Source organism: Papio anubis, chromosome 17 (genome assembly GCF_008728515.1).
Source record: "Papio anubis isolate 15944 chromosome 17, Panubis1.0, whole genome shotgun sequence".
Lineage (NCBI taxonomy): Eukaryota > Metazoa > Chordata > Mammalia > Primates > Cercopithecidae > Papio > Papio anubis.
Window position 1 is genome coordinate 72,631,806 of NC_044992.1, and position 24,741 is coordinate 72,656,546.

Here is a 24,741-nt window from a genome sequence, read left to right on the forward strand (position 1 = left end):
CCTCCACGCGCGCTCGCCGCCGGCGCCCCCCGCTCTCCTCCCCGCACCTTCTGCTCCTTCTTCCTGCGCCACCCCGCCCCCGCTTCCCCGCCCCCAGCCCGGCTGTTGCCGGGCCCCCCTCAGGCTGCTCCCAGGGCCCCAGCGCGCGCCGCACCTCCCCCTTCTCCCCCAGGATCGACGCCGCCACCGACCAATCGCTGCCTGGAGTCGGCCACCAGGCCCCGCCTACTATCCCGCCCCCCTCCCCCGTCTCCGGAATCCACCAATGGAAAGGGCGGTGCGGGGGCGGGGCCTGGCGGTTGCCTAGCAGCGGCAGCGCTGGGCGGGGGCGGGTAGTCGGGGGCGGTGATGCGGGAGCGACGGGGGCGGGACGCAGGGGCGGGGACTGCCGCAGGGCGGGGCCTCAGGCGGCTATAAAAGTGGCCGCCGCCGGACAACGGGCTCTGTGGTTCGGGTAAGCTTTCCTCTTCCTGTTGCTGTTTCTGCTGCTGCTGCTGCTGCCGCCGCCGTCTCTGCCGCTCGCGCCCCCGCTCCGGTCTGTGGTGCCGCCGGGACCCAGGACCATGTCGCTGACTCGCTCAGAGGAGATGCACCGGCTCACGGAAAATGTCTACAAGGTGAGCCCCGCCGGCGCCAAGCTGAGCCTACTCCGGGTGCGCCCGGGTCCCGCGCCGCCCGCGCGCCCAAGCCCGACCGACCTGGGCGGCCCTGGGGCCGCGCGCGGGGCCAGGAGGCTAGGACTTCGGGGGTCTTCCCGGCGCAGCCACCCAGGCCCCGGGCTGCGGGGGTGGTGAGCTCGGCGCCGGCAGCTCACAGGTGGTCGCCCCCTCCCGGCCGCCCCCACCCCATGCCCGCCGCGGCCCGTCCCGTCCCCAGGCCCAGGGAGCACTCCCCGCCCCGACGGCCCTTCTCGGCCCCGCGCTCCTCTCCGCGCGCCTGACTTAGCGTCGGCAGGAACGGAGCCGCGCTCCGGGCCCCGGGAGCCCTCGGACCTGTCCGGGTCGTTGCACACCCGGGCGGGGCCGGGGCGGCGGGGGCGGCGGGCCCAGGGGCTGCGGCGCCGGGACGGCGTGGGGGCTGCCTGAAGGCCGCGGCCGGCGCGCTGCCACCGTGGGGCTTTTCCAGGCGCGGTTGCGCGAGCCTCGGGCACTTCCTTCTCAACAGGCTTTCCCTTTCCACAACTCCTGTCCGGCGCCGATGCTGGGCCTAAGGTGGGAGGTCGAAGCGCGGGCAGGCTGGATGGGTGGACGGATAATCCGTCATCTTATGTAACCGCGGAGAGAGAAGACTAATTGTGTGGGAGGCTGACGTGCCTACCTTTGCTTCAGATGTGTTAAGAGTGGCGTCCACGTTCTCGTCTGTGAAATGACAGGTTCACATCCGAGGGCCGCAGAGCATCGCTGGAAGCCTCCGCTGCCGCCCCCTCCCCGGTTGTTTCTGTGGCTGGGATAGACGAACAGGGCCTTGATTTCCTCTTTCTTCAGCGTCCATTCTCGGTCCGGACCCCCACGCCTGAGCCCAGCAGCTCCCGAGGGGCAGTTTCTCAGAGGAGAAACCCCTGCCCTGGGTGGCCCTGGGTCCTAGGCGATCTCTTAACAACAAAGATGGGCTTTGTTCCAAAACTGTCTGAAGGTTCAGTGACAGGCTGGGCTTTGAGTGGAGTGGGTATTTACCCGGCAGTTGCTGGTTCATGCCTCCTAACCGGATTGCGCCCTGCCCGGCAGAGTAACAGTTTCTGATTGTGTTAGGCGGCCCTTGGCCGGGGGCCTGCAAAGCGCTCTTAGCCCTCAGGCTTCGGAGAGCCAGATGGAGGCTTCTGGGGTGGCCCCTCTGGTTCCAGCTGGAGTGCAGGGGGCAGATTGCATTTGAATACAGCTTTCAATAAAGCTTGTGAAGTTGGAGCCACGTCCGTGTGGAAGGATTCTGAAGGCGGGTGCCGTCGACTAGATGAGTCCTAAAGCCATGTCGGAGCCCCTGGTACACAGGATTCAGGGTGACCTGAGGAGTCGGCTTGGGAAAGGCACAGGCCCTGCGGTTAGGTTTGGTTTCACAGAGTCTGTGGCATAGGGTTGTGGTCTTGTTGCTCTGTGGAAGCGCACGCCGTCAAGGGAGGGAGGTTTATTAAATTATTAGTCATTAGTTCCATTACGACTTGTTCGTGATTGCAGAGGGTGGAAGAGAAGTACCACGGCGGAACCTTTTTCCTGTTTTCTCTGCTTCTGCACTGAAACCAGAAAGTAGGAACTTTCGTGGTGAGACTTGTGGCAGGGTGGGGGGTACGTGGAGTGGTTTTGCTCTGGGGGACCGACCCCGTGATCGTCCTTAATAAAACTCTCCTAACTGGCAGTCGGCCTTCACCTAGATGGAACTGTAATTTATCTGCGGGTCTGAGTGAAATCTGTTGGCAGGAGGGTGGCAGGAAAACTCTTTAAGACTGAGGGTTTGGGGACTTTGAGCCCCTATGGACGCAGACTAGCAGGTCCGGAGCATGTGAAACACACAGGTTCTGCCTTTCGTCTTCCACAGGTGGGTTAATTGGTGATTTTCTCAAGTGAAGATGTGGCGGTTGATGATTTGATTTGGCAGGGCTGGGCGCGGTAGGCCCGAGGTGTCTGAAGGGCCGATCCACTTTGGAGAGGCTCTGCCCTGGCGACAGGCTTGCACGGCTGCTGCACACAGGCAGGGTTGGTTTTGTAGGTAGGTGGCTCCGGCTGCCACTCTGGGTGCCTGACTGCTGAGTCTTTGAGTCCTGGTGCTGTTACCTTTTGTGCTTTGTCACTGGGGATCTCAAGGTACCTTGGTAGTGCCGGTACTGGTTGGGCAGCCTTGCCAATGTCGGCCAGGCAGAAACTCAGCCCACATGGAGACACAGTCAGGAGACCGTGGAAGCCACTGGTGTGCACGCCTGGGCCGGTCCAGCCGGTCCAGGCAGTGCTAAGCTCCGTCGTCTCCTGGGACGGGGCTGCCTCTGGCATCCCTTCCCGGGGCCGCTCCTGTGCCTGGGTTGGCGGCTTGCAGAGCCCTGGCAGTGCCTCTTGGAATGGCTGGACTGTGGCCTGCTCAGTGTCACCCGTGATGCGGCTCAGCTGTTTGGTTTGGCCCTTGCATCGCCTCAACTGCAGTTCTGAGTGGTGTTTGCCTTGGCAAAGGAGGACACTTGTCCTTGGCCTTGCTGATTAAAAATGTGAGAATAAAAAGTGCAGTTTTGATTTTCTTCCCTGTAAGAATCTGTAACGCAGACTTTGACCTCTTTTCTGGTGGCTCCATTCTCTTGGGAACTGTGTCCTCGGGGAATTTCATGGAAAATGACGGGGAGGGGAGGAGAACGCTTGCCAGTGTTTGCAGAGAACACAATCTCAGACCTTCTGGGGGCAGCACCTGGGCTGGGCCCTGCAGGGGTTGGGAGGGCGAGGCGAGGAGGACCCCTTCCTCAGGAGCCCGGGCCGGGCCCTTGCTCAGGCAGCCCTGGGTAATGGCCCAGATGGAGGGATGCAGTGCTGGAATCTGCCTCCCCCAGATGACTGAGTGGTCTTTGGTATTAAGGCTACTGAAACTGCAGCCCTCTTGCGGGAGCCCCGAGCATCCCTGCGTGCTGAGGGGCTGGCTCTCTGGCTGGCTGTGGCTCCCGGAGTGCCAGGCGACTGCCAGGTGGGTGTTTTCCTCACGGTCTTGTGTCCGCAGAGACGCCCTGGCTCCCAGGTGACCCGTGCATGACCTGGAGTGTGGCGGCTCCAGCACCTTCTCTGGGAATAGTGCCATTGAGCCACAGCCTGTCCTAGAACATGTGCGGTGGGAGAGCATCCGGGGAGGAGGAGGAGTCCCTGTTACAGCCGTGGCCGCGGCCTTTGTGGTGCCGAGGCTCCTGGCCCTGGCTGGTCACTCTCGCAGCTGGTGGGGAAGCCAGCCTGGCAGGGCCGCGGTCATGCTTCGAGGAGACGGGTGCCACAGGGTTGCTGGAGCCAGGAGCCAGTTGGGTTTGCCGCCTCTGGTGTGATTGGTAAGGGCTTGTGCTAGGTGGTGGGTGTCACGTGCTGGGTGGCGGGGAGCCCACTGCCAGCTTTTCTGCTCCAGGCCCGGCTGCTCCTCTCTGCTACATCCAGCTTCTTCGTGGGATGTGCAGAGCTCACCGTCCCCTCCATTTGGAGACTGGTGCAGGGAGGTCTCTGACAGGCACCTCCTGGCATTGGAGCCACCTGCCTAGGGGGCAGCAGACCCGGCACCTGAGGAGGAGGGAAGTCACAGTGCTGAGCCCAGCTCTGTGCACGTGTGTGTCCATGTGTGTACGTGTGCATGCGGTGCTTTGTTTTCAGGGATACTTCCTGGGGTGGCCCCTGTGGGCACCGTCTTGCCGCAGGGCAGCGGGGTCTGCTGCCACTGAGTAGACCTGGCCTGTGTTTTCTCCCCGTGTGCATGTCATGTTCTCTGCTCCCCGCCCTTGCCACCGCCAGCCTTTTAGCATGGTGCGCGTCTCCCGGAGTCGTGCTGATGTGGTCCCCTCGGCAGGGTGGCCAGGGCACAGACACCAGTTGCCGCGTCTCGCTGCCCTCTGGGCTGCCCAGCCTCTGTGGGCTTTGGTCCCGGGCACTGTCCTGCCAGTGTTGGCTCCAGGGTGCGCGGCCCTTCTGCTGGCGCTTGCTCAGCGTCCCATGCCTGCTGGCCCCGGGCAGTGTCCAGTGCTCGCTTGGCATCCCATGCCTGCTGTGCCGTTGGTGGTTGCGTGAGGTCCGTGTCTACCAATGGATGTGACCAGGCGGTTCTGGGACGTGGTGCTTGTGGAGTTGTGGGCTGAGTGGGAGAGTGTCTTTTCCATGCCTGCTGTCCCCACAGGCCTTGCCTTGAGCAGGCGTCCTTCGTTGGGGAGATTGGTTGACTCATGGGACTGACCAAGTGGACTTGAGGTTCAGGGTTAAAATGAAGGCCGGTGCTGCCTTGGGCTTTCAGGGGCCACCGTTAGAGGGGAGGGCAGTGCGTGGGAGCTGCCGGGAGCTGTGTTCCTGTTGCTGTCTTGTTTGCAACTGAAGGTTTCAAAGGTCGAGGCCTGAGGGCCATGCCCTGTCTACTGGCCACGGGCACCATGGCCTGAGTTGTCCAGGATAGGTGGTCTTGCAGGGGAGGGCTGCTGTGTGACCTGGCCACTGAACAGGAGAGGCCTATCCCCCTTCCAAGCTCCAGGAGGCGGGCTGGCCAGGAGGCTGAGGCCCGGTGCGTCCTTCTCCCCAGTTCACAGGTCTGGGTCCTGGTCGGGGGAGTAACCCCAGCATCACTGCAGGAGTGGCAGGTGGTGAGCAGAGCTGGACGTCACCACTTGTCCCCATCCAGCCTTGCATGGCCCTCTCTGCCAGCTGCCCTGGGCTGGCGTTGCCTGTGGCTGCCACCACAGGTGGGGGACACTTGCATTGTCTGTGGAGCTGGGGTGCCACTGACTGCTGGCTGGCTCCTGTCCTTCCTTGCACTGAGCCAGAGTCTGCCCTGTGTTGCCTTCCCTGCCTCCTTGTCTGGGTGACTTTCTTTGAGGCCCCAGGATAGGGAAACATCTTCGTGGCTGCACAGAGCCTGTGGTCCCCTGGAAGCTCTGTATTTGGGCGGCCGGCGCTGTCAGCCGCCCCCCACAGCCTGCACTAAGATCCCTAGTAATTACAGGCAGGCGGGCATGGAGCTGGCACCGGCCTCCAACGCACTTCCACCTCCCGCGAGCGCTGATTCATTCCTGGCCCCTGGTGGTTCCTGTACAGCTGCACGATGACTCGAGGGGCCTCAACCCAGAGGCAGAAGGGGAGGCCGAGAAGGGACCCGTTTGGCTGTGACTGCAGGGGCTCGATCTCTCCTGCCCACGGATGCCTCCGGTGGGTCTGGAATGGTGGCCAGCCTGTGAGGGGGACCCACTGGTATTTGGGAATGAACATATCTTGTTTCTGGATTCTGGAGCGCTCATGCTTGAATCACTGTCCGCCTTTGTTGAGGTCTGCTCGCTCCAGCTGTCTGCTCCTCAAGCAGTGGCCGGGGCCCTCTGAGGGCTCCCTGGAGGTGGTGGCGGCTCGTACCGCACGTGGTTGGAATCCCTGTTTCCCAGGGCTGTGGGCAGTGCAGGCTGAGGAGGTGGCCCTGGTGGGGGGCTGGCCTAGGCAGGCTGAGGGCTGTTTCTCCTGCTGTGGCCCAGGGGCTCTTGGTGTTGGTCCTGCACCAAGGGGACCAGAAAGCCCAGGGAACAAGAGTGGAGTAGGCGGTGGAGATGGTGGGGAGGTAGGTCTGAGCCCATGCTGTGCTGAGAAGTCCCTTCCAGGGGGCAGGAGGCTGGGGGTCTGCCCCTGGCGGGGGCCCGTTTCTGCCTGCCAGGCACAGTGACACTCTCAGCATCCCCCTCAAGTTATCCCCGATTTGTCCTTGGTCTTTTTGACTCACGCTACAGAGCCTTGTCTGCTGGCTCTTGGTTTGGGCACCCCTGAGCTTTGGAAAATCCTGCCTGGTCCTTGGGCTTCCTGCCAGGCCTGCCAGGAGGAGTTTTGCCTGGCCTGTTCCCTGGCCATATGACCTTGGCCAACTCTTGCTCCCTGGGCAGTGGGTACAGCGGGCAGGATGCTCCCAGGGTCCATCCCAGGTCAGGTGGCACCAGCCTTGGTATCCTCAGTGCTCTTGTCCTCACTCTGATGGGCGGGGGTGGGATGCGCGCAGCACCATCAGATCTGATGTCCTGGGCCGTGAGGTGCTGGGGACCCCTTGGAGGGGAAAAGGCTGTCAATTATAACAGGGTGCTTTTTTTATTGTTGCTTAGGGTTTTTATTTTATATTTACTGGAACAGTTGTCTTAAAATTGGGTAGTGTTTTGTTTTTTATTTTGAGACAGAGTTTCGTTCTTGTTACCCAGACTGGAGTGCAGTGGCACCATCTTGGCTCATTGCAGCCTCCACCTCCCAGGGTCAGGTGATTCTCCTGCCTCAGCCTCCCGAGTACCTGGGATTACAAGCACGCGCCACCACGCCTGGCTAATTTTCTATTTTTAGTAGAGACGAGGTTTTTCCATGTTGGTCAGGCTGGTCTCGAACTCCCAACCTCAGGTGAACCACCTGCCTCAGCCTCCCAAAGTCCTGGGCTTACAGGTGTGAGCCACCGCACCTGGCCCTGTTTGGGTAGATTTTTAAATAATCATATGTTGAATTCATGTGAAGTAGGTTGGTAGGGTTTTCCTAAAGCTTACTTTGCATGGAGAGCCTGACTTTTCTGAGCCACGTTTCCGCTCTGGGCTGTCAGTGTGCGTGTCCACTGGGCACCTGCCCCTGAGCCGCCAGGGGTGCCAATGCCAGAACAGCTCCTGAGCCTGGCTCTGAGATTTTCTCCCACGCCCCTGCTCTGCCATTTTTGTTACTGGCACTTTTTTTTTTTTTTTAAGACAGAGTCTCGCTCTCTTGCTCAGGCTGGAGTGCAGTGGCATGTTCTCAGCTCACTGCAAGTTCCACCTCCCCGGTTCACACCATTCTCTTGCCTCAGCCTCCCGAGTAGCTGGGACTACAGGTGCCCGCCACCTCGCCCGGCTAGTTTTTTTGTATTTTTTTTTTAGTGGAGACGGGGTTTCACTGTGTTAGCCAGGATGGTCTCGATCTTCTGACCTCGTGATCCGCCCGTCTTGGCCTCCCAAAGTGCTGGGATTACAGGCTTGAGCCACCGTGCCTGTGCCTTTTTTCTTTCTTTTCTTTTCTTTTTTTTTTTTTTTTTTTTGGAGACAGTGTCTCGCTTTGTTTCCCAAGCTGGAGTGCAGTGGTGTGATCACACCTCAGCTTACAGTCTCAACCTCCTGCGGTTACACAGTCCTCCTGCCTCAGCCACCTGAGTAGCTAGGACCACAGGTGTGCCCCACCTGTGTGCCTGGCTAATTTTTTTTTTTTTTTTTTTGGTGGAAATGGGGGTCTTGCTATGTTGCCCAGGCTGATCTTGAACTCCGAGGCTCAAGCAGTCCTCCCACCTTGGCCTCCCAAAGTGCTGGGATTCCATGTGTGAGCAAAGGCACCCTGGTGCTTTCTTGGTCAGTAGGTTTTCAGACAGTGGCCAGGCCTCCTGTTCCTTCTTTGGACGGTCCTTATGTGTTTTGTACACTGAGCTGTCCAGGCGTGCCGCTGCCTGGTTGTGGCAGGGGAGAGTCAGCAGGTGGGCCATGCGAGGTGATCGCCCGCATGTCATAACTGCCCCAGTGGGAGTCGCAGGACGCGAATGGTGGAATGCGCTGGGGTAGCCCAGGTGCCTGTGCTGGTAAAGAGCGACATCTTGACTTTAGAATGGGGGTGGGGATGGTGGTGGGGGAGAGGGTATCCTCTGACCGCCGGAGCTGGAATCTGTCCAGTAGAGGGTTTGTCTCACCCAGAGCCAAGCGTGGTCTGGGTGGATGCTGCTAGTGCCAGGCAAAGTGGCCTTGCCACTTCTAGACGGGGGCTTTAATTTAATTTAATTAATTAAGACAGAGTCTTGTTCTGTCACCTAAGCTGGAGTGCGGTGGTGTGACCTTGGCTCACTGCAGTCTCTGCATTCTGGGCTCAAGCAATTCCAGGAAGCTGGGATTACAGGTGTGCAGCACCACACCTGGCTGTTTTTTGTATAGATGGGGTTTCACCATGTTGCGCAGGCTGATCTTTAACATCTGGGGTCAAATGATCCTCCCACCTTGGCCTCTCAGAGATTACAGGCATGAGCCACTGTGTCCAGTCTAGGTGGGGCTTTTAAACCAGTGGGTGTGGTGGAGGCCGAGATGCCGCCTCCTGATGTGAAGTGGACCTGGGTCCTCGTACACTTCTTTTTCTTCTGAGCTTGTCCAGCCTCCTCTTCCCTGGCCGACTCTGTCTGGCAGAGGAGGCCTGTGTCCGTCTCCATTTGTTCCACCATGGAAAGCCCATCCTCACACAGTCCAGGCATGGATGGAATACCAGCCTCCACCTGTCCTGCCCCTGAGCTGAGACTCCAGGGCCTCGGTGACTCCAGGCCGTGGAGCGGAGCCGTGGGCTGCGGTCCAACTGGCGGCAGGAGTCCCATCTAGGGATGTGGCTGTGAAGCTGGGGTACTGGGGCGTGGGTGGTGGTACCGCTGTCTCACGCTCTGGCTCTGGGGACAGCTGGGCCCACAGCATCCTGGCACCCTGGAGCCCTCGCCACTGCTCACACCGGAGCGTCCTGGCACCCGGGAGCCCTCACCGCTGTCCGCACTGGAGTGTCCTGGCACCCGGGAGCCCTCACTGCTGTCCGCACTGGAGTGTCCTGGCACCCGGGAGCCCTCGCCACTGCTCGCACTGGACACTGTGCTGGGTGTCCTCTGTGCACAGCCTCGTTACTGTTGCTTCGTGTGCGGGTCCTGGGTGTCCCTGCCTGACAGGGGATCCTCGGTTCGGGGGGAGAAGTGTGTCCCCGCCCATCAGCTGGAGTGGCTGAGCCCATTGAAACCGGCCAGCCAACTCCAGGGCCCTCTGGCTCTCCAGCTGTGTGTCTGTCCTTCCGTTCAGGAGTTCGAGGAGTTCAGGAAGGCATTCTCGCTGCTGGGCCTCTGTTTTCTCATTAATTCAGTGAGACAATAGTGTATTTCCTGGCACAGAGAGAGTACTGAGTAAGTGGTGGCCACGATCGCTAGCTCGTGGGACGGAAAGTTCTTCAGAGATCAGAGGTCAGCGGTCCGGAGCAGGAAAGCCCCACCCCGAGGCTGCTTGTCGCTGTCCTGGGCGCCTGTGTTCCTGAGTGTGGCTGCAGCCCCCGGGCTGGGCCACACCTCCCACCTGCCTGACCTGAGGTTGGCAGGAGAAGGGGCGGTACAGGCATTCCAAGGCTGCCTGCCTGCTTGCTCAGCCACAGTCACTCCTCTAGCAGTGAGCCCAGCCTGAAGACCCGGCCAGAGCCTTCACAGGGAGGGGATGGGGCAGTGGCCTCGGGGGTTCTTGCAGGCCAGGCGGTGACCAGACTTGGGTCTGCGATTGGCGGTAATGAGTGACCTAGTGACCAGGCCTCTCCACTTTGGAGGGGGACTGACAGTGCCACAGACGGGTGAGTGCACAGGAGGGCTGCGGTGCCCGGCTGGTCCCTATGGTGTCTGTGCCCTTTTCTGTCCTTATTGTAAGGCACTGGTCATATGGGATTAGGGCCCGCCCCAGTGACCCGAGTTACTTTTTTTTTCTTTTTTGAGACGGAGTCTTGCTCTGTTGCCCAGGCTGGAGTGCAGTGGCGTGACCTCGCCTCACTGCAAGCTCCGCCTCCCAGGTTCACACCATTCTCCTGCCTCAGCCTCCCAAGTCGCTGGGACTACAGGCACCCGCCACCGTGCCCGGCTAATTTTTTTGTATTTTTAGTAGAGACGGGGTTTCACTGTGTTAGCCAGGATGGTCTCGATCTCCTGACATTGTGATCTGCCCAACTTGGCCTCCCAAAGTGCTGGGATTACAGGCGTGAGCCACTGCGCTCAGCTGACCCCAGTTACTTTTATCATCTCCTTAAAGACCGTGTTTCCAAACACAGTTGCACTCGGTGATGCTTGGGATTAGGACTTCAACACATGCGTCTTGGGAGGGGACACAGTTCAGCCATGACACCCAATGGGCCCCACCCTGCGACGGAGGTACAGTAGCTGCTGGAGGGGCCAAGTCTCCCATGCTGCCTGGAGGTGGCCACCTGTCTTCAGGCTGATTGCATTAGGAGCCTGTGATGGTTTTCTCCTCTAACCTCAGAGTGCAGCCTGCAGTTTATGACAACAGGAAGGTTTCTACAGGGACAGCTGATTCCATTGAACGAGCAGTCAGCTGGTGAGGGGCCAGCTCAATGCTGGCCACAGGTAAAGGCAGCCAGAATGCATTGTCCTGTATGGGCTGGGCACCCCGTGAGGCTGAGCAGTTGTTAAGTTCTGTGACCCAGGCCAGGGTGGCCAGACAGTGGAAGGTGTTTGTAAGGGGCTATGTCCCCATTGAAGCTGGGATAGGCAGGATGTGCCTCTCGGACAGGAAGGAAGTGGCCAGGCTACTTGGTGCTGTGTTTGGACTTTGCTGGGCTGTGGCTCCTCCTGCGCGGGCCGGGTAATGGTGTCCTGCGTGCAAGGCCCCACGTGTGGCCTTTGTCCTTGTGGGCCTCTGCTCCTGGGGACCTCATTCAGGAGGGCTCAGACTTGGGGGCCCCTGAGAGTTGCGGACCCCAGGAGAAAGCTTGCAGAGGGCGTGCAGGTGTCCAAGGCCCATGGAAAGGGAGATGCTGCCGAAACCCTGAAAGGGAAGCAGGGCCCCGGGCTGGGAGCGCAGGGGAATGGCTGTGTGGCCCTTCCCGCAGGCGGAGGGCAGAAGTGCCTGGCTCAGGAGCTGGCCTTAGCGTTGGCATTTGTCTCTGTTGTTTTTAGTTGCAGCATTCATGTTCCCTGTCTTGGGGCCTTCCCAGGAGCCTGGCGGGTAGGGCAGGCAGCATGAGGGAAGGAGTCCCTGCACCTCGGGCCCCTCCTGGTGGAGGACCACCTGCTCCTCTGGTCACATCTGGGCACCGTGCCAAAGACACAAGGAATCACTTTATTATGATGATGCCTTTTCTGGGGTGCTTCTAGAGGCTGAGAACTGGAGCTACCACCTTAGGGGACATCCCAGCCCCTCATGCTGACCCCACCATGACCTGTGGCCAGGCTGCCCGGGGCCCTGCAGGAGTCCCTGGTATGGGTGGGACCTGGGTGTCTGTCTTCGGGCTTCCAGGAGGGGCTGGGATGTGCTCTCCATCTGTCTGACCTGTGTGGCTCTGGGGAGCCTGGGTCAACCAGGCTGTGCCGAAGCTGCCCTTGGAGAAGCCTAGTGGCCCCTCCTGACCCCCCTGTTCTGGAACAGGCTGGCCCCCTCCTGCCTCCAGAGAGGCACCTGCTTCCTGACACCCACAGCCCTCTGTGGGGTCTCATGGCCTGTGGGGGCTCATGGTGGGGGTGCCTGGCATGACAGAGGGGTTTGGCCACAGAGTTTCCTCTTGCCCTTGACTGTGGGGACCCCATTAGTACAGGGAGGCAGAGCTGCCAGCTCCTGTACCCCCAGCCACAGAGGGTAAGGAGGAATGTGCTGTTTCTGCCTGGTTTGTCACCGTTCCTCTTGGGATCCCGTTCTGCAGCCTCCAGCTCACCTTCAGGCTCCTGTCCTCACCCTACGGGCTGTTTCCTCCCAGAAGCTTCCATGCATTCCCTTGTTTCCTAAATCCGTGTACATGTGTTTGTAGTTTGTCTGACTCGAACCAAGTAAGATGCAGTTCAAGATCTGCCTCCTCCAGGCAGCCCTCCCAGCTGGGCTCCTGGAGTTGGTTTTTTTCCTTCAGGAAGGATCCTCCAGGACAGATGTCCAAGTGTTTAGAGGGGACAGGACCGTCCACGCCACTCCAGCCAGGCTTCCTTCACACCGCCACAGCCTCCACTCCTTGTCTGGTGAGCCAGCTCCCAGGGCCTGGAGCTCATCAGTGCTCCTGTGTGTGGGGTCAGCAGTGGCCTGCCCTGGAGGACACTGCCGCCTTCCCGATGCTCTCTGCCCACAGAAACCCCCAACCCCCCTGGCAGCCAAGGGAACTGAGCCTGTGGCCCCCGGACAGCAAGCCCTGAGGTGTCCTCCTAGGAGGACACTGTCCACTGCTGCAGGGCCCCTCCTGCACCTCCCTCCTCTGTGCTGGACATGTGGCCTGGGGCTTCCGGGCTTGGCTCTGTCCCATGTTGCCTTCCCTGGAGCTTGGCTTCCTAGACAGGGTCCCACCGAGCCTACATGGACCAGAGCCGTGGGTGCGGTGAGGTCCGTGTCTGTGTGTGGGGCCCTCACGCCGTGGCCGTGGTGGCACAGTGGGCTGGGGGAAGCCCCTCTAGCACTACTGGCCCTGCAGCTGGCACCGGCTTCTGCCTGTTGCAACAGAGGTGGAAGTGAGGGCAGTGGTCCAGTGGCAGCAGCAGCTTGGCCCCTCAGGAACTGTGCCAGTCCGTGGATGAGGGAGTGGGTGGGCAGGGCCCCTCCCCGCAACAGTCAGCCGCCATGGGCATTGGCCCTCCTGGGGAGGCCAGACGGATCGAGTCACCGTTTTTCCTGATACTGCTGGAATGTGGCCTCGGGGAGCATGTCGGGTACAATACCAGGAGCGATTGAGGGAGAGGGACCAGGCTGGGTGTGTAGTCAGCAGGGTTGAGGCCAGGACTCTGGGCTCCACCAAGAGCTAGTGGGCTGGCCCCTGCCTTCCTGAGCCTCACTTTCATTTTGTCCATATGTGAGATGGGACAGTGACTCTCATGGAGGGGCTGGGTGAGGATTAGGGTGATGAGGGTCTAAGGCAGCTAAGGAAGGTCCCAACATTGACTCTTTGTCTTCTTCTGAGTAGATAGAAGACACAGCTCAGCCTGGCTACACACAGACACATGGAGCACACACGGGTCCACGTGCGTCCCGCACACGCGTGAGTGTACATGCACAGGTAAACATGCAGCTCATGCCCGCAGTGCACACGGGTCCATGTGTGTCCCGCACACGCATGAGTGTACATGCAGAGGTAAACATGCGTGCAGTACATGGCCGCAGCACACACAGGTCCACGTGCATCCAGCACACACGTGAGTGTACATGCACAGGTAAACATGCAGCTCATGCCCACAGTGCACACACGGGTCCACGTGCATCCAGCGCACACGTGAGTGTACGTGCACAGATAAACATGCGTGCAGCACATGGCCGCAGCACACACACGGGTATATGTGCATGCATGGGTCCATACGCACACAGGCCCTAGGGGTGTGGCCATACATGCCCACCCTGACATCTGCCTTGAGGGGCTGGAGGGAGGTGGGGGATGCTCTCCGTCCACAGAGAGACTGCTTTTGTATGTGGCCGCCCTGCCAGGAAAGCGCTGGAGACGCGGCGTCACAGGAGGGAGAGCCAAGGGGTAAAGAGAATTCCTGAGCGGGTGGAAGGTGGGCCCCAGCACGGCCCAGGAGCGGACAGGAGAGCGAAGTCCTTTGGCAGAGCTTCTTTCTATACACGTATTGGCTGCTCTCCTTTGTTGCCCAAGTTGGGAGGACGTGGAGATGATGGGGGTTTTGCTGCCTTGCGCCTGCACGGGCCAGGCCGGCCCGCAGCCCTGAATCATAATGGCCACAGTCTCCAGGCTGGCCAGCAGTGTCAGGCAGCTCGCCAGCAAAAGGGCTTCCTGGGCTCATCGACATTCTCTGGCGGCCACCTCTAACTGGTGGACACGGCCCTCCCATTTGTACCTTCAGAAATGCATAGCGGGGGTCCCTGGGGGCTGTAGTAGGGACAGCTGGGGTCCCTGCTGTGGTCAAGGCCTGGATTTCATGTGACTCCAGGGCCACTGGAACATCCATCTCTATGGGTCTCCCAACAGGAGGGCAGCCAAGCATGCGGGCAGCCCTGGGCAGGGATGCCTCCTCACCTGGCGTTTCGCAGCATGAGTCCTATGAGGGGAAACCTTCCATGGCATGTGTGGGAGCCTCTTGTGGGCAGACCCGCTGAGGATCACCACCCCGGGGTGGGAAAGGTGTTCCCTGGTCAGTAGTGAATAAACAAACAGGGAACCGGAAGTCCCTGCCAGCCCAGAATGCTGCCCGGGGAGCCAGCGCGTGGTCACCAGGGCACAGCAGAGCTCTGCACGAGCCGGGCTGCGTTTGCGCCGCACAGGTCCTAGAGTTTGAGGACAGTGTGATGGTTGCTCATGGTGTAGGATTTCTCTCCTGGCAGGGGGGATGGGGTCACAGAACCCCTGCACGGCGCTCTCTGTGCCCGTAGCCCCCAGGAGCCTCTTAGTTTTGTTGTGGTCTTGAGGATGGCACGACGTGTCCCTGAGCGCCCTCAGTGTGGACAGCTGGGCTTTAAACTCACTTCAGACCTGCCGTGTGGGGGTGGCCCCTCTGAGGGCTTGAGGTTATTTTCTTGTGCAGTTTCTCCCTCCCAGCCTAGGCTTTTCTGTTTTTGCAGCCCTTTGGTGTTGGTAAGAAACAAGCTCCCTTCCCCTTTTAAAGCCCACAGACCTCCCCGCCCCGACCAGCACTGTCAGGGCGTCAGGGTGTCTGAGCTCAGCTCCTTCCTGGCGGCATCCTGCAAAAAGATACACTCGCTCCATGACTTGGAAAAGCCGCGTTGGTGTGGCTGAGAACTGAGTTCTTTCCGCCTGGGGCCGCCGCTGTTGGTGTTCGTTCCAGAGGAGCTGGAGCTGCCTGTCACTGGCTCCCCGGGACCCCCGGACACTGCAGAGCCCCTGTGGGTTATGGGCCCCCGGACCAGGACCTTGGCCTAGTTAGGGGAGTCAGAAGTGGAAGTGGAGGCGGGAGTGGAGTGTATGCCCCACAGGGGGCTGTCCTCGGGCTGGGGACCTCCACACAGGCCCACTGGGTCAGGATGGCCCCTGCCTGAGCTCTAGGAGAATGGATGGACTCGTTAGGGGGCTCAGAGAGACGCCTGACCGGGGATGGTCTCCCAGCAGAGGGGCTGGGCTCTTCATGGGCCCCTGGGCTCCTCCTGTGGCTCCCAGGAGAGGGAGGAGCCCGGAGGAGGGGTGGGCGATGCCTGCTGTGTGTGCCTGAGGCAGGGCTCCACAGAAGCCTCTCTTCGGGCCCAGGGGCTGGATGCAGACGTAGGAGGAGGAACTGGCCCTTCCGCCTGGGAAGGTGAGTCCCCCCTTATAATGTCTGCTCAGTGGAATTGATGCCTCTGCCTTTGCCTTCGGGCCAGGACGGCAGCACCTGTGTGTCCTGGCCGCCGCCCCTCTCTTGCAGATGGAGGCAGGGCCATGCCCAGGTGGCCTGGTGGCTGTTCCCTGCCCATTTTCTCCTGCATTCCTTCCGTGTGAGCTCAGCTGCTGCACTAAGGAAGCGAAACCTTGGGGCTGCCCCGTGCGTCATGCAGTGGGCATGGCTGCCGTGCTCACCCGCCGTGGTTGGCCCTGGGTGGCTCCTGGCCTGTTTCTCCTGCTGCTCAGGATGTTAGTGGAGCTCACAGGGCTCAGGTTGAGCCACCTCTTCTGCCCGGGGGTCTGTGGGGGTCATGGTCCTGAAGCCAAGCACGTGGGGCTCTTGTGAGCGAGGGGTCTGCTCTGGCATGCCCACCCTCTGTGGTAGTGTTTTCACACCTGTGTCACATAGGGTGAGAAACATGCTTGATGCTGCATCTCAGCACACACACTCACAAATGTGTACATGCACACGCGAACACACGTGCACACATGCGTGTGTCTGTACGCGCACACATGCACACAGATGTGCATGCAGACATGAGCACACACACACCAGAACACTAGAATCGGCCGCATCCACCTCACTTGGCTGATGCCCCCTTCTGCTTGAGTTCATTACAATTAACACGCATCCGGCAGCATTTCCCGAGCGTCAGTCCCGATCTGCTTGATCCGTTTGAACCAGGCTGCCGAGAGCGCTCCAGGTCGCAGCATTCTCCTCTCTGCTGGTAACTCTCAGGCGTCGTCTCTGGCTCATGTTCTCCTGGGCGCCAGACCCATCTTACACACTCCCTGTGTGGCCTCCCTGCCCCGGCTCCCAGGTGCTCCTGGGAGTTAAAGCGTCCAGGCTCCTGGTTCATTGCTAAGTATTTAGTTCAGTGCTGAGCCTGCTCTGCTGCAGCGTCCCCGCCCCTTAGAGCAGAGGCCTGCGTGGTACGTGCCTCTCTTCTCCTCTGACATCCCGGAGCGTCCAGTGGGTCTCCCGGCATATGCCAGGGCCCCTGGCTAAAATCTAGTCTCCCCTGAGCAGCCAGAGGGATCTCTTCTGGTTGTTTTTTTGTTTTTGTTTTTTAAAATTTTTTATTTATTTTTTTGAGACGGAGTCTCACTGTGTTGCCAGGCTGGAGTGCAGTGGCGTGATCTCTGCTCACTGCACCCTCCGCCTCCCAGGTTCAAGCGATTCTCCTGCCTCAGCCTTCCAAGTAGCTGGGATTATAGGCGTCTGCCACCACGCCCAGCTAATTTTTGTATTTTTAGTAGAAACGGGGTTTCACCATGTTGGCCAGGATGGTGTCGATCTCCTGACCTTGTGATCCACCTGTCTTGGCCTCCCAAAGTGCTGGGATTATGGCCATGAGCCACCATGCCCGGCCTGTTTTATTTTTTTATTATTTTTTTATTTTTTATTTATTTATTTATTTTTTTGAGACGGAGTCTCGCGCTGTGTCACCCAGGCTGGAGTGCAGTGGCGCGATCTCGGCTCACTGCAAGCTCCGCCTCCCAGGTTCACGCCATTCTCCTGCCTCAGCCTCCGAGTAGCTGGGACTACAGGCGCCCGCCACCACGCCTGGCTAGTTTTTTGTATTTTTAGTAGAGACGGGGTTTCACCATGTTAGCCAGGATGGTCTCGATCTCCTGACCCCGTGATCCACCCGCCTCGGCCTCCCAAATTGCTGGGATTACAGGCTTGAGCCACCGCGCCTGGCCCTGTTTTATTTTTTTTAGAGACAGGGTCTCACTCTGTCATCCAGGCTGGAGTGCAATGGCGCAGTCACAGTTCACTGCAACTTTGACCTTGCGGGCTTAAGCAGTCCTCACATCTCAGCCTCCTGAGTAGCTGGGACCACGGGCGTGCACCACCACACCAGCTAATTTTTAAATTTTTTGTAGAGATGGGGTCTCACCATCTCACCCAGGCTGGTCTTGAATGCCTGGGCTCAAGTGATCTTCCCGCCTCTGCCTCCCAAAGTGCTGGGATTATAGGTGTGAGCCACCGCATCCGACCCAGCGACCCAGTGGGATCTTTCACATGTAGCTGGCCCATCGCTCTGCTCAGACCCTCCTTAGCTTCATGCAGCCTGGCCTCAGGGTGTATCCCACTGCACCCACCTCTTCCTCTTCCTGCCTCCCCTGGGCCCCTTCCACCCCCACGTCGGGTCCTACTTTCCCAGGAAAGGCCCTGCCTCGGGGCCTTTGCCCTGCTCTGGTCTGCCCACTGCTGTCTGGCATGGAAAGTGCTTCCCTGCCTGCCTTCCACGTCTTGCTGAGCACGCCTTTCCCACTTCTGCGGAAGCGCTGGCCCCCAGTCCTGCCTTCCCTCAGTAGATGTTGGCTCTGTGAGAACAGGACTTTGCGGCTGGGTGGATGCTGCATCCCCCACCCCTGTGCACATGGGCTCTGGGCTAGCACGCTAAGGTGCCCTCACCCTTGCTGCATCCAGGAAGGAAGGGGCACCTGCCCTGGGACTTGGCCGGGTGGCTTTACCACTGGAGGTTCCAGCATGGGCAGGACTGAGGTGTACCCGGCCTGCTGCAAGCCGTGGTGTAGCGCAGAACTGGGGGCCTCGTTCCCCGAGAACACACACCCTGGCCGTAGCTCAGGGCAGGGAATGGAAGACACGTGAAATAGCGGGTTTTCTGGAGCCAGATCCCGTGGCGGGGAGTGGCTTCCTTGTCCCTAAATGCCCTGTTTATCTGCCCTGTTGGCTCCGGAGGCTGAGGCCAGGTGCTGGGAGAGGGGGTGGGGGATGGAGTTGCCCTTCCCTCCCCACCCTCTAGCCCACAGGTTGGGGCTGGGTGGGTGGGGGCCCCACAGCCTTCTGCTCGTCTGTGACGGGGCTGGGCGGCTTCCCTTCCTGTGATCCTCAGGAAAGATCAGGATCACATCATAACAAGCGACCGGAAGACACGGGAGGCGGCTGCGCCAGGGTTTCTGTTGGAGCTGCTCCCCGGGCCCTTGCTGGCAGGGGTTGGCTGTTGATTGTGTTACGCGGGTAGAATTCTCATTTGGCTGTTGTTTGTGTGTGCCTGTTTTTATGCCTTGTAATTAAAACATTTATTTGGCCTTCACAGTGAAAATCTAATTTCTTGAGTCTAAGAACTGCTGATCTTGGCACCGAGATGCCCGTCCGTCGGGCAAACAGACCCAGAGCCGTTGGATTATTCATAGCGTGGCATTTGCAGATCAGGCTGCCATGGTGCTAATCAGAGCTGATGTTTGGTAATTGATGTGCTGAGTAGGATTTTAGTGGGAGGGGGGCGCCACGTCGGTGAGTGACTGTGTGTGGCCGGTGGGGGCCCTTCTGGGCTGACTCAGCCGCGCTAATGGAACGGCCCCTCGGCGGCAGTGCGTCTAAGCGTCAGTTGTGTTCTGCCTGCTGCACCGTGCAAACGCGCTCCTTCAGTCTGCAGACACTCCCGCAGCAGGGTTTCTTCTCATCCCTTTCGTACAGATGTGAAAACTGAGGCTCAGGAAGGTCATTTTCCCAGGGACATTGATCAGGGGCATGGCTGGGATTTGAACTCGAGAAGCCCACCTTGAGCGTTTGTGGTCTCGACCCCTGGGAGGGGTGCCTGGCACCTCTGTGTTCGGACCCTTCGGAGTCACCAGGGTGACCTCTGCCAGTAATGCTGTTTCTTCTCTGCTTTCTTCCAGACCATCATGGAGCAGTTCAACCCTAGCCTCCGGAACTTCATCGCCATGGGGAAGAATTACGAGAAGGCGCTGGCAGGTAGAACTGCGCCCTGGCCCTGTGGGGTGGGAGCTGCTTCCTGAGCTGGCACATGGACTTGGGCACAGCCTGTGGGGCCTGGTCAGGAGCGAAAGGTGGTCTTTTGTTCCAGCAACAAAGCCGGATAGCGGCTCTGAGCGAAGGTGTAGCCCATGCACTCTGGACTGCGTCTGCCGTCACCGTGGCAGCATGCCCCTGCCTGTGCGGGCTGCTCGTGTCCCGTGGCATCTAGAGACGGGAGGGGTGCGGATGTCAGTCCCTCAGAATCATGTAGAAACTGTGGGATCAGGGCTGGGATGAAGCTGTTGGTAACCGCAGCAGCTTTGGCTTTGGGACCTGTGGCATCTCTCTGAGTGAACACCCTGCAGCTCCTTCTCACAAAGAGCCAGGACAGAGGGTGTGGGGGGCTGGTGGCTGCAGGGCCATTCCATTCTTCCCACTGTCTCCCTGGGACGCAGCCCACCACCCCTACCCCGCCCAGGCGCTCCGCCTCGAGGTCTTGGGTGCCCCTGCGTCTTTCCGTCCTGATGGGGGGTGGCTTCCTTGTCCCCAGATGCCCTTCTCACCTGCCCTGTTGGCCCCGCAGGTGCTCATGGCCGAGTCCGGCCATGGATGGGGACTTGCTGTTCTTCGGCAGTGACCCCGGTGCCCCTGCGTCCTCTACCATGTCTGTCCCTGTAACTGCAGCATCTTCATAGGCAAAGTCCACATCCCCTAGCAGGGAGGAGACCGTGTTTTCCAGGTCACGCACCGTGTCTCTGCCAGCCGCCCCCGGCTCCTCCACGGCTTCCTGGTGTCGCGGCACCCATGGGCTGGGTGGAGTTAGTTGTCCAGTTTTGGTGCCAGGTTAGAGGTGGCAAGGAGGGGGCAGGAGTGGGTCAGCCCTTTTTTTTTTTTTTTAACCACCTTTACTCCATTGTCACCTGGGCACAAAGCACCCCAACCGAGCACCTGGCAGAAGGCCTGTCTCTGGCACTGCCCTCCTTCTCAGCTCCCAAGGTGGACCAGTTGTGTCTGCCTGCCACGTCTAGCGGGGGGTGGCCTTCATGTTTCCTTGTGGGCATGAAGGGGACAGGGAGCTCCCTTGGGCCACCTCTGCTTGCACCCGGCACCCTGCAGGGGCCCCCATGGCTGCCCCAGGAACAGCCTTGTTTCTGTCCACCCTGCCCCTCCTCTACAGCCCTGGTCCCGGGGTTGCAGCCCGAGGGACCTGCTCGTCAAAATTCTTAAGGAGAGTCTTTCCTCTAGCGGCAGTCTGCAGGGTGTTTTTTGTTTTTGTTTTTTTTTGTTGTTGTTGTTGTTTTGAAGACGGAGTCTCTTTCTGTCTCACACTGTCACCCAGGCTGGAGTGCAGTGGTGTGATCTCGGCTCACTGCAAGCTCCACCTCCCGGGTTCACGCCATTCTCCTGACTCAGCCTCCCCAGTAGCTGGGACTACAGGCACCCGCCACCATGCCTGGCTAATTTTTTTGTAGTTTTAGTAAAGACAGGGTTTCACCATGTTAACTCGGATGGTCTTGATCTCCAGACCTCATGATCCGCCCACCTCAGCCTCCCAAAGTGCTAGGATTACAGTCATGAGCCTGGCCTGAGGCGGGGTTTTAATGACAGTGGAGATCCTTGGGCTATGGTAGTGACCCTGTCCCCCAGCTGGGAGCCTCTTGGACCAGGTAGTGGAAGTCGGCAGCAGAGCCTGTGGCCGCTCTGAGGGCTGGCGTGGCCTCCTGGTGGAAGTTGCACCTGGTTTGCTTCCCCTGCGGTGCACCCCGGTGGTTGGGCAGCTTCGTGGGGGTCCCAGGGAGAGCTGCCTTTGCCTCTGGTCTGAAATGTTGACGCTGGGAAGAGGCTCCTGAATCAGAGTAAGAAGGCTGAGGCCTGGCTCGAGGTGGGTGCAGAGGGCCTCCAACCATGGTGATCCCGTGATCTCCAGGCACGGCACACGATGTCCAGATTCTCCAGGCCCAGCTAAGTTCCATGCCCTGTGAATGAGACCGGTTGTTCATCTCTTCCCAGCTGGGTCTGAATCTTGGGCATTACGATGGGAATCCAGGGTCCAGATGATCCCACCCTTGGAGATGGGGGCTGGTCTTGCACATTGCAGACTGACGGTGGCTTCCTTCTCCCGGAGCCACTTGTCTGCAGGACACTTGGTGACCTCATCTATGGTAGAGTCTTTCACAGTCCTCACGGGGCTCTCCGAGGTGTGGATTTCTTCCCCGTCATCCACACGCAGGGAGGTGGTGTGGATGCCGCTTTCGGTGGCTTGCGGTGGGGGCCAGGGCCTGTGCTCCCCTCCTCTGGGTGAGCAGGCACTTCAGCCCTTTGATGCCACCAAGGCATGGGTTCCTTCTGAGCCTTTCTGCTCCTACTTGGTTCCTCATGAGGGCGGCAGGGCTGAGTGCGGAGACTTAGAGCTTTACTTCCTCCTCCTGTTTTTCGTGATGGCCTCGCAGGGATGAGCTCAGCTGTCCAGGCAGCACGGCCACCTTGGCCACAGCCAGCGGCCCTGGAGTCTCACTTCCGCGGTTTCGTTTTTCTTTTATTTGAGGCAGCCCACCTCCCCCGAGGCACAGCCCTTCATTCCTCTGCAGACGTAGTCTTGTGTCGCAGAACAAATTGTGCGCACTGAATTGAAAAGTACATAAATAAAATCTGATGAAGTGCCCAGTTATAGGCGCCTAAGTGGGTTGTGTAGAAAACGGATTAGAAATTGTAATTACGCTGCTCTCCAGGGTCCTGCCTCGCCCTTTCTGCAGCCTGGAGGTCGGGGTGGGGCTCCTTGTCAGGTGGAGGAGTTTGCCAGGCGCTCCCTGGAGTCGCTGAGGAGGAAGCCCAGGCTCTTCCCGGAGCCTGCTCCACCCCTGTGGCTGGGGAGGAGTTCAGCAAGCCCGAGCCCTTCACGCCCACTTCTGATTAGATCACTCTGCCTCGGAGTTGATGGGAGGCCCCTCAGGCGGTGGCAATACCAAGTGATGCTTGGTGGGCGTCCTGGTCTGAGACTGAAGCAATGGGAAATAGTTCTCCCACTCCAGGCTCGGCTTGGGGATCTGTGGGGAAATGGCTTCCTACTGCCCAGCTCTGCAGTTTCCTTGCCCGGGGTTGGTTCTTTGTCTCACGAAATACACTTAGTTAGTGCAGCACTCCCCGCCCGCCCCCACCCCGCCTGGTAGCACGTGATAGGAATCAGCACTCTGCAATTTGACTTGAGTAGCCCAGGGCCTGAACCGGTAAGCTGTGTTCTTACAAGTCAAGGGAGCTCTCAGGATTGGGGTGAAACAAGAATATCAACAAGAGATGGGTTCTGTCCAACCCAGAAATCACAGCAAGCCGAATGTTCTCCCAGCTTGTCTGGGCAGGAGACGGGGCTGGCCTGTGCGTGCAAAGACTGCCATGTTTTTGCTGGGGAGGAGTCTTGTCCGTGCCTCATGGAGGAAATAACTGCTCCCTTTTTTCTCTCCCAGGTGTGACGTATGCAGCCAAAGGCTACTTTGATGCCCTGGTGAAGATGGGGGAGCTGGCCAGCGAGAGCCAGGGCTCCAAAGAACTCGGTGAGACCCCGCCTGGCAGTCGCCTGATGCCCTCAGGCAGCTCTGGGGCCCTGTCCTATGTCTAGCCGCTTTTTGATTTGACATCAGGTTTTGCCTGTCAAATGGGAAAATATTTGTCACCCTGGGAGCTGCCTTGAGGGGCACATCCTGCTGAAAGTGGGCGGTGGGTCCCGTCCCCTGAGGCGTGCAGCTTAGGGTGAGGACGAGCAGGCAAACCCATGTTTAAAGGTGCTCCGGGCAAATCGGAGTGGCTGACATGGGGTCTGTGTGCTCGGATGATGGGATTAGATGGCATGGGAATTCATTCCTGCTATTAAAATGAGTGAAAAAGGATACAAGCCCACGTGCGGTGTGGCCCTGAGGAAGATGCTTCAGCAGCGTGTCTGCTGGCTGACTGGCAGCTTATGTTATTGACGCTTTGTCTGTGTTTAGCAAATTTTCTGTGGTGGCTCCTACGACGTCTATGTCAAGGGACACAGGGCAAAACCTGGAAAGTCAGGGCCTGCGTGGTGGTGCTGCAGGCGTGGCTGAGGCGGAGTCCATGCTTCCACAGTCCCCTCACCTAGCTGGGTGGTGCTGAGGTCTCCTCTGCCCACCTGGGAGACCCCAGGCCGGCTGTTCCTGTGCTGATTTGCTGCTCCCAGAGCTTCCTCGATGCACGACGAAGCCTGAGTTGCTGGAGAAACCACTTGGATTCCTCTTCCCTCTGGTCACAGAGGACAGGCCGTGCTCGCTCTTGATTATCTCCCCGTGGCCGCCGATCTGGGAGGTGGTCTGCAGGTCTGGAGACCCTCGGATGGGGAAGCGTCAGTGGGACTGGCCCTGGTCCCTTTTTTCTACTTTTCTTTTTGGGGACTGATAGCCCCCTTGACTGACAGAGGCCCTGGATGTGTCGGCAGGCAGTGGGTTGGGGGGTCCTGGGTTGCTCTGTGTCAATTCCAGCTCCCAGAAGAGGCTCCATCTCCCTAATGCTGAGGTGGTGGGGCCGGGAACCCGGGAACCAGCTTTGCCTGCCCAGGCTCCGTTCTCTCCAGTTCGCTCTCGACGTCCTGCATGCTTAGCAGCCCCTATGGCCTCTCATTGGAGCCCCCTCCCCCACCATGCCATTCCCTTGGGCAGGCGCGCTGGGATGTTTGCTGCAGGTCTGGTGATTGCTGGGAGCTTCTTTTTTCTTTTCTTTTCTTTTTTTTTTGAAATGGAGTCTCACTCTGTCACCCAGGTTGGAGTGCAGCAGCACGATCTCGGTTCACTGCAATTTCCGCACCCTGAGTTCAAGCGATTCTCGTGCCTCAGCCTCCTGAGTAATTGCGACTACAGGTGCCTGCCATTGCGCCCGGCTATTTTTTTTTTTTTTTTTTTTTTCCCAAGTAGAGACGGGATTTCACCATCTTGGCCAGGCTGGTCTTGAACTCCTGACCTTGTGATCCACCCGCCTTGGCTTCCCAAAGTGCTGGGATTACAGGCGTGAGCCACCGTGCCGGCGCTGGGAGTTTCTTGAGGCACTGCTGTGTTGACAGACTGGGGAGGAGAGGAGGAGGCACTCTGGGCGGGGTTGCCGGGCCTCCACAGACTCAGCCTGGAGGGTGAGGTGTGAGATGCATGGCGTTAGGGCGGTGGAGGCCGAGACTCCACAGGAGCAGGGACCTGGGCAAGGACTGCGGGGTTAAGAGGAGGGGCGAAGGAGAGGGGCAAAGGGTGTGTCCGAATGTGTGAGGTGTGAGGTGGACAGAAACAAGAGGCTTTTGCAGAAATATGAAAGGTCTGGAGCGTATGAGGGGGTGAGGCT

General features: G+C 59.4%; 1 protein-coding gene across 6 annotated transcripts in view; it reads left to right on the top strand.

Annotated features, from left to right (window-relative positions):
- Positions 1 to 421: 421 nt before the first annotated feature.
- The window catches only part of BAIAP2 (BAR/IMD domain containing adaptor protein 2), a 74,435-nt gene continuing 50,115 nt past the window's right edge, over positions 422 to 24,741 (top strand). For 4 of the 6 annotated variants that reach the window (XR_004179534.1, XM_003913548.4, XM_009191430.3 and 1 more), the window contains exons 1-3: positions 422 to 617; positions 19,332 to 19,407; positions 22,869 to 22,955. Coding sequence is in view for 5 of the 6 variants with exons in the window: in XM_003913548.4 (XP_003913597.1) it covers positions 564 to 617; positions 19,332 to 19,407; positions 22,869 to 22,955 (217 nt within the window). In the remaining variant the exon portion in view is untranslated. Of the gene's footprint in view, positions 618 to 8,617; positions 10,008 to 18,782; positions 18,897 to 19,331; positions 19,408 to 22,868; positions 22,956 to 24,741 lie in introns of those variants that run through there. The other 2 variants (XM_009191433.4, XM_009191432.4) reach the window with 2 other exon arrangements.